Source organism: Vicugna pacos, chromosome 12 (genome assembly GCF_048564905.1).
Source record: "Vicugna pacos chromosome 12, VicPac4, whole genome shotgun sequence".
NCBI classification, from domain to species: domain Eukaryota; kingdom Metazoa; phylum Chordata; class Mammalia; order Artiodactyla; family Camelidae; genus Vicugna; species Vicugna pacos.
The window spans coordinates 9157431-9172669 of record NC_132998.1 but is presented as its reverse complement, the minus strand read 5'-3'; the positions used below and the strand labels follow the sequence as shown (position 1 = coordinate 9172669).

The 15239-nt window shown below is 39.8% G+C and overlaps 1 protein-coding gene across 2 annotated transcripts in view; it reads left to right on the top strand.

Moving 5' to 3' along the window:
- Positions 1 to 16: 16 nt before the first annotated feature.
- NCKAP1L (NCK associated protein 1 like) overlaps positions 17 to 15239 on the top strand; it is a 52697-nt gene continuing 37474 nt past the window's right edge. Inside the window, exons 1-6 of one of the 2 annotated variants that reach the window (XM_072972693.1) lie at positions 17 to 210; positions 3005 to 3071; positions 3410 to 3547; positions 3856 to 3939; positions 13307 to 13663; positions 14746 to 14856. In XM_072972693.1, the coding sequence (XP_072828794.1) occupies positions 13562 to 13663; positions 14746 to 14856 (213 nt within the window). In that variant the 5' untranslated portion in view covers positions 17 to 210; positions 3005 to 3071; positions 3410 to 3547; positions 3856 to 3939; positions 13307 to 13561. Of the gene's footprint in view, positions 211 to 3004; positions 3072 to 3409; positions 3548 to 3855; positions 3940 to 12346; positions 12367 to 13306; positions 13664 to 14745; positions 14857 to 15239 lie in introns of those variants that run through there. The other variant, XM_015238204.3, reaches the window with a different exon arrangement.

Below are 15239 nucleotides of genomic sequence, written 5' to 3'. Positions count from 1 at the left end.
CCGTCCGCCTTGTGGGTCCTCCCGCCTCAGCTCCCCCGCCGCCTCCCGCCCCACCTCCGGCGCGTCCTCCTCTGGCCCCCAGAATGACCGGGGCCGTGCGTTGGCCGAACTCGCACTGCTTTCGCTGGTGACCATCTTAGAAAAGAGAATGAGTGCTTAGAAATGGCACTCGAGGAGGGACTGGGACTCGTTAGAGGTCGATCGATGCTGGTGAGAAAGAAGCCTTGTTTGTGGAAGTTGTTCAGATAGAAAGATAATTTAGATTTTGAGGGGAGGGAAGCGGAAAATTGTAAAGGAGATATGAGCAGACAGAACAGCCCCCCACCCTCCCAGCCCCCAAAACGAAAAATACTAATCACCAAAGGACAGGAACCTTTTTGTTTAGCACGCAGTTGTAGAATCTCAAAATTCAAAAGTCAGCAATGGTTTGTCTGAGAATGCTTGGTAGGATGGGTGTCCTAGTCAGATTAAAGGGAGATTTAACCTGACAGTGGAAAACTAAACATATATTGTGAGCCTTTGCTCTGGAAACTGTGATACGAAAAAGAAAAAGTGTAAGCAGCATTTCTTGTCTCCAAGGTACTAGGATAACAGGCCCCAACGTGGCAGCATAATAGATGCCAAAAAAGGTGGTTGAGACTGTAAATTCATATTAGGAAGATATCAGTGGGGCATAGAGTGACCTGGGGAGGGCTATGGAGAAAAGGGACTTGTGGCCTTTGAAGATTACACATAGAAAAGGAAAGAGTTGACATTACAGGTAGATCTGGTAATAATACTTTTCAAAACCAGGAGTAAAAAATGTGATGTCACAGATTTTTATATTTGGTAGGAGGTAAGAGGCAGTCTGGGAGATCAGTCTGAGTGCTGAAATATTGCGGGTTTAGAACATTTCAGTGGTTTACAGAACCAAAATATGATTGCTAACATTTCAGTGGTTTACAGAGACAAAATATGATTTAGGGGAAATCCAGACAGTAAGAGCTAAATGTGGCTTTAGTGAAAAGGATCATGGGAGTAGGATATTTTATTTTTACATGAATAATAGCTAAACATTGTTACAGTTTTTTTGTTTTTGTTTTTTAAATTATCCTCCCCAGGGCTTCAGGCAGTGTGCTTCACAACCTTTAGTTCATATTAAGACCCTAAAAAGAAACATGTTGATGGAAACAGGGCCCAGGCCATTCTTGTTCTAGGCTACTGGTTCTTAATCTTGTCTGTACCTTAGAATCATCTGGGGAGCCTTTAAGACATATTATGCCAGGTTCTGTCCCAGACAATTAATCAGAAAGAGCTGGGCATAGTTATTTTTAAAAAGCTGCCCAGATGATTCTAATGTGCAGTCAGGGTTGAGAACCACTGAACTAGGCATTGTTTTGAATTTACAAAAGCTATTCCTTCACTTGGATGGAATGGATAATTCTTGTGAAGGAGGAGCAAGCTATTAAAGTGCTTCTTGAAAGATGATTGCAAAGAATGAACGCTTCATTGCAAGCTTAGCACAGAGCATGTTAGAAAAAGCTGTTCTTTTGGCAAATTTCAGATTGTTAAGAATATCTTAAAGTAATCTTTATGAAATCCTCTGGATTTATCACAACATCATTCACGTGAAATTAGTGAGGCCAGTGTGATTTGAAGCGAAATGTGATTTTTCAGGATTTAAATTACAGTAATCTGGTGAAATGGTTTGACACTGTTTCTGTGACCCATCCATTCTTTTCATTCAGATAGATACCTGCAGATTGAAATTTCTGGGGAAGAGCGAGCTAAGACCTTGAGAGGACAGGGAGTGGATACCAAACCAGAATCCCAAGTCAGGCTTCACTGCATTCAGTGATGCCTTGTCAGGGTGACAGGCTCCTGAGCTGATAAAGCTGTTCCATTTAGCAGCAGTGAACAAGCCCACCAACTTTTAAGCAAACAAAAGCCAAACCTGTCTTTCAGTGGTGGCGATTTTAAAATAAAAATGCATCACACATCTATTCTTTTCATTCTTAAATGCTTGGTTCGTTCCTTTCTAACCCAGAAAGTTCCTTTATCTGAGATGCCTGCTGAGCTTTCTTTCAGACTGACTTTCCATCCAGGTTGAATATTTTTGAAAAGGAAAAACAAAGCAAACAAAACAATGAGAGACCAAGGCATTTACACAGGTTCATTCTAAGAGCTAGCTGAGATTAATACCCTAAACTGAATCTGATCCTTGCTGGTTCTGTCTGTGGGTATACTTGCATTTATCCCTAAGTTATAGATTATATTTTTAGAGTGAATAGTTATTAGTTAAAAATAAAGACTGAAGTAATGAGTAAAAAGACAGATCTATATGCTAGTGATTGGGGGGGAAAAAAAGTATGTTAGAAGGTGAGTTTTCTCAGCTTTTAGAATTGAAGGAATCCCAGTAGGTTCTCAGATTCTTTAGAGTTTTTCAGTGTTTCAGAAAGCCTGATAAAACTTAAACTTCTGCCCATCAGAAGCCTAAAACATTAAATTTCTTTGTTTCTGGCTTGAATTTTATCAACTAAGTCCTGGTTGTCTCATCTGATTATTTCTGATTGGTAGTTAAGTGTGTAATTTAAAATAGGAAAATTATTCAGTATGTGCAGTTGCAAAATATTTCAAAAAGAGATTTATGGGGGAACATAATAGATGTTCTCATTGGTGAGGATAGACTGGAAAGTATTGCTTTAGAGGAGGGTGAAAAATTGGGGCTAGTTACAATTTTTCAGGGAAAGTAGCAGGGAGAGGTGTTCCTACCAGGGAGCCATTGGAAATAAATTTGTGTTCAAAAAGAGGTACTCCTGGGAGTTTGCCAAGAATAGCCAACGACCCGCTCTAGAAATACAGGATGATACAGGGTAAATGAGAAAACCAGTGGTGATTTTTTTGTTTTGTTTTGTTTTTACTTTAAATTCATTCTGCATCCTAATATGTAAATATTCTGTACCCGTGTAATCCACATTGCCTGTACTTGAGCAATCTGTTCTCTGTGTTTTTCCTTGACTTTTAGGTAGTTCCTTTCCCCAGGACTCAGCAACAAATAGCCCCTCACATCTTTCCTGATGCTGGCATCTAAGGTGCAAATTGTTAAGTCAAAGTTTGCAAACTATTGTTAGTATTGATTTGGCAAGGGTTAATGAACAGATATGTAAAGAAATGGAAATTTCTAAAAAAAAATTATGTTGAAAAGATGGTAGAATGGCAGAATTATGCTAAAAATCTTTTACTTACTAAAAATTGTGGAAAGAGCTATTCTTGTACAGAACAGTTCTAAAATTCTAATACTACTATTCTGATATTATTTTAAGGAATGTCAAATGTTTAAACCCAAGAATCATTTTGTTTTTGAAGCCTTCTCCTAACCTCTGCCTGGAATTAAGTTCTTACGTTTTCTCATAACCTCCTTTCCTCCCAGCATGTAGTAACCTGTGTGTCATACCAGTAGTTCTCAAAGTGTGATCTCCAGACCAGCAGCATGAGCGTCACTTGGGAACTTGAGAAAATGCAAATTCTTGGGCCTTACTCCCGACCTACTGAATCAGAAACTCAAGAGGTAAGATGTCCTACAATCTGTGTTTTAATAAGCCCTCCAAGTGATTTTGATGCCCACTAAAGTTTGAGAACTGTTGCTTTATACTATAGTTGTCACCATTGTTCCCTCATAATGGACCGTGGCCACTATAGTTCTTAACGTAGTGCTTCAAGCTGAGTAGATACTTGATTATTTGACTTGAGCACACAGGTATACTTTGTCAGGAGCTGCAGCAACTGTAAAACATCATCTATCTTGTAAGAGAATATGTGGGAAGAGGAGACTAAAATATTTGAGATTTTTTTTTCTTTCCTTGTTTTATACCACAGCTGCTTGGAAAGCCTGGATAAAAAGTCCCATAAAGTGTGGCCCAACAAAAGGATAAAGATGTGGAACCAATGAGAGATGTTTTGGTACGTATCTAGGACGTGAGTAATGGGCCTTAGCGCTATTTTCCCCACAGTTCATACTGTGAATGTAACGGTAGAAACCTTAAACCCGATTTTAGGGAAGAAACTTTATAGCTGGAAAGTCTTATTACTGGTACATAAATATAATTTAAATTGCCTTGATGGGACTTTTTGGTGAAGATGAGTGAACCTGGTTACCAAGGTTTTTGAGAGGTTGATTTATTCAGTATAAATATTTAGCCCCGAGTCCTGAATCTCTTTTCACTCTACCACGTGTATGTAGTATAGAGTCTCCACATTCAACAACTTTGATTTTGTGTGGGCACAGGACTAGTGCATGGGCAGATCATGCCTCTCCTAAAGCAGAGTGCAGTTTCATAGTAATAAATCAGAATGAAACTCCTTTTAGTAAATGGAGGTAAATGGAGACATAAGCCACCTGTTGTGGGAGCTTGGGGGAATAGCTAGGACTTTGGGGAATCTAGGCAAGCTTTGAGGCAATTATTTTTAAACTCTGGCTTTTTTTAAAGTAAGTATTTTTCCATAAGTTTATTTGGTCTTTTTGAAGCTTTGACCAAGTGTCATTTTTGAAGCCAAAAAGTGATGCTTTAGCTTCTATTATGCCTTCTTCAGAGGAGCTGAAAACCTTTAAAGCAGGATTTGAGTCGATCTGGCACGCACGTTTTAAATGACACAAGTGCCTAATCGATGATTTATTTCTTTAGACTTAGGGTGGCTGACTTGATTTGTCTGGTTGTTATTCCAAGATAATTATTGTTCCCCCTTTCAAGCTCAAGAGTATCCTGGTTTGGAGGAAGAATTATGGGTTCCCCTAGTTAAGACTGCATAGTCTTTTAGGATAATATTCCATATACCTAAAATGTGATAAAGGAAGATATCTTTATCTTTTGGGGACTTTTTTCTCCTCAGAAACATTCTGATGTTAATATACCAAAGTATAATTTGTCTGATGTTAAAATACCAAAGTATAATTAAAAAAATTCAGAATATGTGTAAGGTCTTAGTCAAGAGATAAAAGTAAATCTTGTTTATATTATGTAAAGCTAAGGGAGAAAGTCAGTAGCCCCCCACTCCCTCCACTTTGTACAAAATATGCTAGAATGTGCTAGATGCTAAAAGTGTCTAGTTGTTCTCCCTTCTATTTTCTACTTTAGCTGAAGAAAGAAGAAAGATCATTTGAAAAGAATCTAGAAAATACTTAGGGATGGATGAGACTCCTAAGGGCAGAAAATATTCATTTGACTAAAACTTCTACTTTTGATTATAGGTGTAAATATATCTGAAATAATCAGTAAACTAGCAAAACCTCAAACTCATTATTTTAGAAGGATTAGCTAGCTGCAATAAAAATTACAGCTTAAGAGGTACTAATTTGGGCCTATTTTAAATTGGGTCTTGGTTCAGTTTAAACACTGAGTATTTGAATATCTCCTGGGTGCCTGGCACCAGGCTAGTGATGTAGTAAATACAAAGCAGTATGTGATTCTGACTTCCCTCATGAAGCTTTGTGCTATGGTTGAGTTTGGAGACAGGGAACATTTAAATGAGGTGAGAATTAAGAATTGGACTTAAAAGCTAGAACAGGGATTTGAATGGTTTAAGGGCAAGGGGTGGCATTTTAAATGAACAGAGTGGAAAAGAATAACGCATATTTAACACAGGAGTAAACTGACTTCTGTGGAGTTAGGAAGTTAGATTTAGAGCCATGTTCCAAACTCTGCTTATCGTAAGACGATACCTTTTAAGCATGGAAGATTTCTGTGGAGAATTGATTGAAGAAGGTTGATATGATGGTCATATGGTAAATGACTTGGAGGTAGGAGAAGAAAGTTGGAGAATAAGGAATCTAACTAAGGAATAGCATTATACCCTGCATGATGACTGTATTTTCCCTACTAAGGGAAATAGGCAAATAAGCCCTTGAGCTATTTGGTTGACAAATGAGGATATGAAAACAAGGCAAATAAACCAAAGCTTATCATAGGAAAAATATTCTTTATTTAATTAAATAAAAACGTATTCACATGCCGACAATGGCAAGAGTTGTTACCAAGAGTTGTTGTCAAGTTGTTAACAAGAGTTCAAAACTTGAGAGTTAAGATTTCTCCAAAGTTTAGAAAAGACTTAATAAATCTTCCATCTGCTGGCTCTTTAATCACAACTCCTCCCTCAGTTTTTGTGACCTAACGGTAGAAAGAGAACACTGAGGGGGTGTCACTTTAATAGCGAGCATTTTTATCAAAGGCCTAAGCTTGATGTGCCTTAATAGCATTTCAAATAAAGGTCTAGAGAGCTCTTTCTCCAAAATCAGATTTAAAGCCAACAGGACTTTTCCCTGCATTCTATTGTGTGTGGGAAAGAGGACTTAGAATAGAAAATATGGTTTATTTTTTAAAGAAGAAAAGCTTGTCTAAGGATCTTTGAAAATTTAGAATACGACATTAGTGATATTAGTTAAAACTATGTTGATATGTTAAAAATGATGTTAAGATACTTAAAAAATTACTCTACCATTTCTCCAGGACTTCTGGTGGTTAGGATGTTTATCATCCATAGTCTCTTTTTAATGTCTTTTGAGTCACTGTAGGAGATGATCAAAGGAGGAAAGTTAGCTGGAAATCAGAACTAGAGAATTAGATAACCATTCTGGGAGATTAAAGATTATTTTATCAAAAACAGTTTATCACTACATGTCAGAATAGGAATTATTGGTTTTGTGCTAGCTTCTGTTTTATATAGTTCCTTTGCACTTTCCCTCCCCACTATGTATGTGGTGGGGAACTCCACTGATGGCTCCTGTAACTCTTGGCTGTGCCCTTCAAGCTTGTGTGTTTGGAGATCCTGACCTGGTTCATGTAGAGTATATTAATTCTTTCCCTTTCATAGCTTTAGGAATGGGTTTTTTATTCCTTGAAAATCTTATGCAGAATTGAGAACCATGTGTAATCAAGTTCTTGATGGATTAAAGTCATAAGTGGAGCGTGAGAGAAGAAATGGAAATACTCTGAGCCTGTGAATATAGCTCTTTTAAAATCTGTAATTGAATCTTAGGCATCTGCCATGCCTATGATCTAGTGGCCAGCCCAACTTAAAGGTATTCTGCTCTCTATTCCAATAACTTGTATAAGATGATTTATCTTACCTTTCACAAAACAGCATTTTTGGAGCAAATGTCTTAAGGACAAATAAAGGAGAATGATGTGTGTTATCTGGAAAGAAGCAAAGGAGGAAGAAGTAACACAAGTACTAGGCATTTTTATATTGCAGGGAAGGCTAGCTGGCAGCAGAGATTTGAGTCTCCCTTCCACAGTTGTTGCTGGAAAGTGGAGTTGCTCTGCCAGTCAACCTGCCTCCATTAGATTGGCATGGTCATGTAACTAGTTTTTGCCAATGAGAAGTGAGTGAAAGTATTCTCTTCTAGGCTGAGGTGGTTAAGAGGCAGCTGTACCTTCCTTATTCTCTTTTTGTGGCTGCTTGGGAAGCCAGGTGTGGAAGGTGACAGTCAAGAGTTAGGAAAGACCCTGTGTTCTTGAATCACCACCCCCACAGAATACTTGCACTGAATTGTAGACAAGGAAACTTCTGCTGTGTTAAATCAGAATATTAACACAATTTGAACTTTATCTATTACAAGAGCCTGCATTGCTCTAACACACACATACATCTTTATTCAATATTAATCTACCTTATGAGGTAGATATTATTCCTTTTATAAATGAGGAATATGTGTTTGAGAAGTATCTTTCCTGAAAGCCAAAGCAGCTAGTTGAACCTAAATCTGACGGAAAAGCTAGTGAGTTCTCCAACATACTGTGCTGCAGCTTAGAGAAAGGATATCACTTGAGATAGGACAAATCCCAACCTTCCAGATTACAAGTTTCAGTTTATACCGGTAATTTTTTCTGTGGAAAGTGACTAGGTATTGATAAGATAAGAATCTTTTAGCTGTTGTAAGTGAATTTAGATTTTAATTAGACTCCTTTTTTACTGGATTGCCTCTCCAGAGACAGATGAAATTCTCAGATTTACTCTTCTGATTGTTTTGGTGACAGATTTTGTGGGAGGAGTATTAAGAGTTAATTACTTCAGGGTTGCAGTGCTTATTAGCTATAGAGGGCTTAGAGTCCAGCCTTCACTTAGGACTGTGTTCACCCTCCCACTGTTGCTTACCTATGCTCCAGACATCAGGGTCAGGAATCTGATTGGCAGCATTAGAAAGTTTTTCATTTGGTTTGAAACTTGGAGAAACAACCTTTAGAAGATTAAATGGCTCTGAAATAAAGCAGACCAGAAGTTAGAGAAGCAGAGTAGAAACTTCCTTTGGCTTTTCATTCCTTTCATTTGGCTAAGGTTTCCAGTAGCTATGGAATACGGAGGTGCGGGGCAGGCAATAGAACTTGACTCTACTTATCCGTCCCTCAAGTAAAGAAATTTATTATCATCAATAGCAGTTCTGTTGATACAGCCTCATGTTCTTTGAGCCTTTTGATTGGGACCACATGACAAGCATTATATTTACAGTTAGCCATCTTTGTAGCTGTCTTTGGATTTTTCGAAAAGGAAAAAGTTCTTGTTAAATGGCTATTAGGTTTTAACTCTATTTCACCCTCCATTCCTTTCTGGAAATGCTGAAGACATACCATGTTCCAAAATTAAGAACTTCCAGGTCAGAAGTTTGTTCTTTTTTTTTTTTTTTAAGTCTTTAATCTTTTATATACTTAGCATGTTTTTCTCCTTCCAGTGACTTAATAGTTCTTATCAGGAAAACTTACCTTTCTACATGATGCTAGGTGGTACTGTAACCTGCTGGCTAGCATCCTGTGGTTTGGGTCATAAGGACATATTTCTAAGGCTTCTGGCTCCATGAAGCCTAAGTAGCAGGAACCATGGGTTGATGAAGAAAATATTGACATTTAAGATCAGGTAATCTTGGCATAGGCCTATTTTCTGTTCTCAGAGAAAAAGAGCTGTGAAAGATATCAGGGTCTGAAGTCATACCTGTGAAAGTTTTGGGTAACTAAACTAAAGTTTTGGATAAACCTAGCCAGTCAGATAATAGGATGATAGGACAAATTCACTGCTTATATGCCTTGGGAGACCAAAAATTAACATTTGTACATAATTTTTAGTCTGAAAGCTTGCTTTAAGTAGCTTTTTGCCCTCCAATTATTAAATAAACAGGCAGGATTCCTTGGGAAATTCATGAAAGTGGGGTAAGATGAAGTTTAACACCATAAGCTTGAGTGCTGGCGAAAGCAAGGCTGGGGCAGCTGGTTCCTTTACTGTTCAGCATCGCTCCCTTCCTCCTCTTCACCCAACCTGTCTAAATTAAGCTCTTTGCCAGACAAGGATGCTACTTGTCAGATAGATCAGTGTAGCCACTTTTGGGGAGAGGGATTTGGAAGAATGAACATTACCATGTTCAAGTTCAGGCTATGTTATAATTGTCTGAGAATGCCAGTCTGAAATCTCTAAAGTTGTAGTTATTAACATAGGAAGACTCCTAGGAGTGAACTAAGAATGTACCGGCTCAAATCTGCCGCATTTTACTGCCAATAGGAGGCCTACTTTCCCTTTTGGCTAGCTGTCTTTAGCTATCATCGCAGACATTCACTTCAATGACTTCCAAGTTTCCAGGCAACAGCTACAGCTGAGATTTCTGCAAAGCAGAGACAGCACGGTCTGATAGGGGGGAGAAAAGATCAAGGAAGACTGGCATAAGCAGTAGGGATAGAAAAGGGCCTAGAATAGCCCATTTCAATTCTACTTTGCATCATGCCTAGAGCATAGACAAAGGGCACAGAACTAGACTGTTAAATGTCAGACTTTCCTGAGGGCATTTATGTGATTAAGTCCAGGGATTTAGACTCAGGTGTCTTTCAGGAACACAAGCCAAGGTGTTATTTATTTTTTTTAAAGCTTACAGTGCATATTAATGATTATATTAGAGCCATGAACATTTATTATGAAGTGAATTGGCTCTCTGAATATAAAGGCTGTAGTATAATCCAACATTGCATAGCTGTCTTTAGATTCTTAAAGATAATGGGAAAAGAGCTTTAATACTTAAATGTAGTTTTCAGATAACCCCAAACTCTTATTTTTAGCCAGTGGCCTAGAAATGTATGACATTTGATTGGACTGATAAGGCTAGTCTTCATAAACAAAGGGTGATTCCGAGTAAGCCTCAAGAATTGGTGACATTATGGATAGCTGAGCATCCCATGTAGGGAGGCCAAGACTATAATGGAAGCCATTTGGTTTAATACATGTTAGACTTGGCAAGAGTATTCCAGCCTTGATGCTAGCTTGACACTTAAACCTAGTCTAAAGGCTCTTTAGACCTACCTTATTCTTGAAGCAGTGTCTCTCAAGAATCTGAAGGGAAGTGTCACTTGAAGAGGAGGACAGTCCTGTAAGGCAAAACAAGGAAAATAGCTGAAGTTTGTTGAAAGAGAAGGCATAGTACCTTACACTCGAGTGATACGGATCAGCTTTCTGTTCAAGCTACTCAATTCCTCTTCTCCCTCTGTATGTTCTATGGCTTCTCAGAGGTTTGGACATTTTTGATGTCATAGTTAAGTCTTGAGAAGTGGTTCTCTGTCCTAGATGTGTATGAGAATCACTGAGTAGTCTTAAAGTGACAGAGCCTTTGACCCCACTCCAAAACTGTTGGTTTAGAATCTTTGCTTTTTTTGGGGGGGGGGAGGGGGCAGGTAATTGTGTTTGTTTATTAATTTTGATGGAGGTACTGGGGATTGAACCCAGGACCTCAGGTGTGCTGGGCATATACTCTACCACTGAGCTATGCCCCTTCACTAGAATCTTTGCAAATGGAGTCTGGCTAACTGTGGCTTTAAAAGAGTTCTACAGGGGATTTTGATTTGTAACCAGGGTTACTAGACCCTGCTCTGGGGTAATTAAACTGCCCTTAGAGGGGTTCCTCCAGTTTCCAGCAGGAACTGCTGCATAATGTTTCCAATGAAGTCTCTCTAAAGATGACCTCTTGGCAAGATTAGTCTCATCTTTAAACCTGGCCTTTTTCTTTATAGGGTGCTAAATAGAATTCTATAGAAAGCAACATATGCTCACTTCATGCTAAAAAAAATCAAAAATTTATTTTTGGCCGTCCTAATCCAGTGGACCAAGGCTTGAGCCAAATATATACATACACCATGTCATATAATTACAGTTGTATGATAGATTACCACCATTGTATAGTTAGAAAACCAGCTCAGTGGTGATAGCCTAGAGTTACAAAGCTAGTAAGTGTTTGAATATCATTATTAATGTTATTTGATGTAATACATGTCAAGCACTTAAAGTACCTGGTACATAGTAAATAACGGGATCATCACTTTACATGCAGTAACTTATTTAACACACACACAATATCCCCAAGAGATAGAAACTATTATCAATATTGTCTCCATTTTACAGACAGGGAAACTGGATCAGAGCTGCCAAATGATAAAGCTGGGATGTGAACTCAAGCTGTCTGTTTCCAGAACCTAGGCTCCTAGCCGCTAAGTCTTAAGTCTCATACATATCTACTTTTGAGCCCAAAATTCCATCTGATGCCAAAATGTAGGCTTTTCCCATATGCCAAGTATGGCAAATAAGTGTTTATAGGCTCCAGCAATCTTACAGTTCACCTGGGGTGGCAGTATAATATGAAATGGGCAATTAAAGAGGAAAGCTAATTTAGATGTCAAATATGTGCCCTAGACCAAGTGCTATAGGAGTTTATCAGGGGCTGGACTTGGTACTATTTGAGCTAGATCCAGAAGATCGACTAGGATTTGGGCCAGCAAGAGGGAAAGCATATATAAATGAGAAAGGCAGAAATGAACATAGGACATCCACAGTAGACCAAGAACATGGTCCCCACTAGGTTGAGGAGTACATATTAGGGGACAGCAGAAAACAAGATTCTTCAACAAAATTTTCAGGACGAGGATAAGAAATGCAAGTGAGAAAGATCCAGTGGGAACTGTACTCACCCATAAGGAGGCTGCTGCTATGCCGCTGCTCAGCTCCCTAGATGTTAGCGTCTTCCTGCCCGCCCTTTATTCCCCCCATCAAGGTGAAAGACCAGCAGAAACCTCACAGATCTCTTTAGTAGAACCTGGGTTGCTTTGGTAACAGCAGGTGGTAATTCAAATATTCAGGGCCAAATCGCCTTATGCTAGGCCCATATTCTTCCAGGGTCTCAATAATAGTAAATAAACTGGAAGGCAGATTCTATTTTCCAAAAATGCAAAGTCTACCTTAGAGATAGTTGAAATTTCATGCCATCTTCTTGTTTCTTTGAAAAGGTATTGGAAAGAAGGTAGATATGAAGATAATCCTGTTTGATTTAGAATTGTCTGAGGACTTTCTGCTTTTTATCTTCAAAGAAGCTTCAAAGTGAGTTAGTTAGTTTTCTTGAGTTAGGGAGTTAAGACCTAACTTGGAATGGCAAGAATATTTTAGTACTAAAATTAATCTAGTCTTCTAAGATTTAAAGTCTATTATTAGTTTCCCCTTGTTAATCTCAGTTAATTTGGTTGTTCTTCATGGGGACTGTTTCCCAGTTTAGTCTTAATAACTCAACAAATAAATCAGCATATTTATTGAGTGGCTACTATATCCAAGAGGTGGTGTTCTAGATCAGTGTTTCTCAACACGTGTCTGATGGAGCATTTGCACCAAAACCTCCTAGGGTACTTGTTAATGCAGACTTCTAGACCCCACTGCAGACCTACCAATCCCGAATCTCAGGAGATAGGGATCAATCTCAGTTTCTCAAGCACCTTTAAGAATCATTGTACATATGCAGTGGTTCTCAAACCTGAGAGAGCATTGGAGTTACCTGGAGGGCTTGTTGAAACAGCATGGTGACCTTACCCCAGAGCTTTGGATTCAGTAGGTCTGAGAATTTGCATGTCTGGTAAGTTTCCAGGTGATACTGATGTGACCACACTTTGAGAACCACTATGCTAGAGCATTTGTGAGGAATGTAAAGAAGTATTAGATATAATTCCTGAAGGAGCTTGTTATGCTGTAGTTGGGGAGATAAAACATGTACTTAATAACATGACAAGGAATTCAATGTTATATATACTGTTTGACACTGAATGGGGTAATTTGGAGGAGTTGGGATTTGATCTGGGTCCTAAAAGGTGGATGGGCCCAAGGTTCAGGAGAAAATAACTCAGGCATTCTTGATGGGGATATTAAAGAGGGAAAGTATAAAGGTGTGCAGGAGTGGGGTGGCTGATACTTTATCTGGTTTATATAGGACACTAGTGGAAGGGTAAGAGCCTTGAAAGCCTGCCCCTCTCCCCCACCTCCACCTATTTCACAGTCTTACCAAAAATGCTGCACAGCTAGAAAGAGGAAGTCTCCCCTGCTGAGTGTGCAAGAGGAAGCACAGAAGAGTCTGAGGGCCTGTGAGTGGTAATGACTGCTTTCACCCATGAGCCAATGGTAGAGGCGACAGGAAGACCAGTACACCAACCAGGCTGGGCCCCTCCGCCCAGAGGGTGTCACCACCCAAGCTGAAAGTGTTTGGGGAGATCAGGCACTGCTCTCTGGATGCTCCTTTCTCTCGGTGGCCATCATGTCTTTGACCTCTGCCTACCAGCATAAACTAGCAGAGAAGCTCACCATCCTAAATGATCGAGGTCAGGGCGTTCTCATCCGAATGTATAACATCAAAAAGGTAAGCGTGACCATCTGGGCTAGTACTAATTATTCCAGCAACAGTACGACAGGGAACCCTGAGGCCAGTAGATCCAGCCAGACTCCCTCCTCTTTCCCACTGGTTTAACTGGCCTTCAGTCACTCGGATTATATAGGACAACCAGTGCTGGCAGGCAGAAGGGGAGGTTTTTTTTTTCCCCCAGGGTTTCCCCCTTCCTTAGTATGATTCTCACCCCAACAAGAGTGTCTGCTTCCTGCTGGGTGTGGAGGTAGAGGTGGGATGGGAAATAACTGTTTCGAATCACTTGGGTCTAGAATTCTGGGTCTTATTGTTTAGTGCTGATCCCCCACATTCTGACGATACCCAGAATTGGGTCTCTGGCAAAACCTTTTAGAGTGGAAGTACTTTCCCTAAAGGGAAAAAATAGATATGATATTTGGATTAAAATAAAAGAGTAGGTTCCTTCTGAAGTACTTAGAGTCTGAGACAGTTCTTGCTGTGGTCATACATGTGCGTGTTTAGGATAGGAACCGTGAAATTGGGAGAAGCTGGTGGCAAGAGACGGGCTAGGAGCTGAGCCTGGCGGAGCTAAGAGATAAAGACGGGTTGGAGTGAGGAGTTTCTGGAAGAGAAAATAGGGGACTTAGGGGGAGGGCCTTTGTGCATTTCGTAATAAAACAAATCACTGGGAACACGGTTTCTCTGCCCCCGTGTACCCTATGAATGCCCTTCGGGATGAGATGCTTATATAATGGACAGAGTTGTGACACTGGGTCTCCCACAAAGTGTAGCTTCTGAGCAGCTGCTTTTCTTACTCCTTCCGGCTTCGGCTGAGGGGTGGGGAGAGAGCTTCCTCTTTGTGCTGGGGCCAAGCAGGCATTAAGCTTTACCCAGCAAAACGACATGCCCAGTCTGTTTAGCTCTTCTGATAGTTGGCTTCATGTCCTGGAACTTGTTGCTGACCTACGCTCCGCTTTTATAGTTCATTCCCAGATCCCCTTTCCCTAGAGAGATAGTGTGAGAATGCATAGTGCAGGAAAGAGGTATGTTTCTGAGGAGCAGGAGAAAGGGTTGAAATATAGTGTAATTTGTCTGTGCAGACTTGTTCGGACCCCAAATCCAAGCCTCCTTTCTTACTGGAGAAGTCCATGGAATCATCTCTCAAGTTCATCAACAAGAAATTTCCCAACATAGATATCCGAAACAGCACGGTGAGAATGCCATCCCTCTTCTCTCCTTTCTCTGAAATAACTCTATGCTTGGAGGGTTCAGACTCGCTTTTGTGTGCCTGTCTTTGAATTTGGCAGGGGATGGAGTAGCCTTCTTTCAGTTTTCCTAGGCTCAACCACAGGGCTTCAGGTTGCTGTAGTCTTGAGAATTCTGTGACAAGTTGGGGTTCTCCTAGGGTGTCTGCAGCAAAGCGTTGCCCCTTCATTGTAAGATTCGCAAGAACCCTTTGTTTTTATGGAGAAAGAAAGCTCTGTGAACCCAGCAGTTGCGTATATTTTACAGTTGTTTCCCACTCAGCGTTTTCTTGCTTATTGTCTTTGAATTATGTGTCTAGTGGCATATCCTTTACTTCTCATTTATTAAA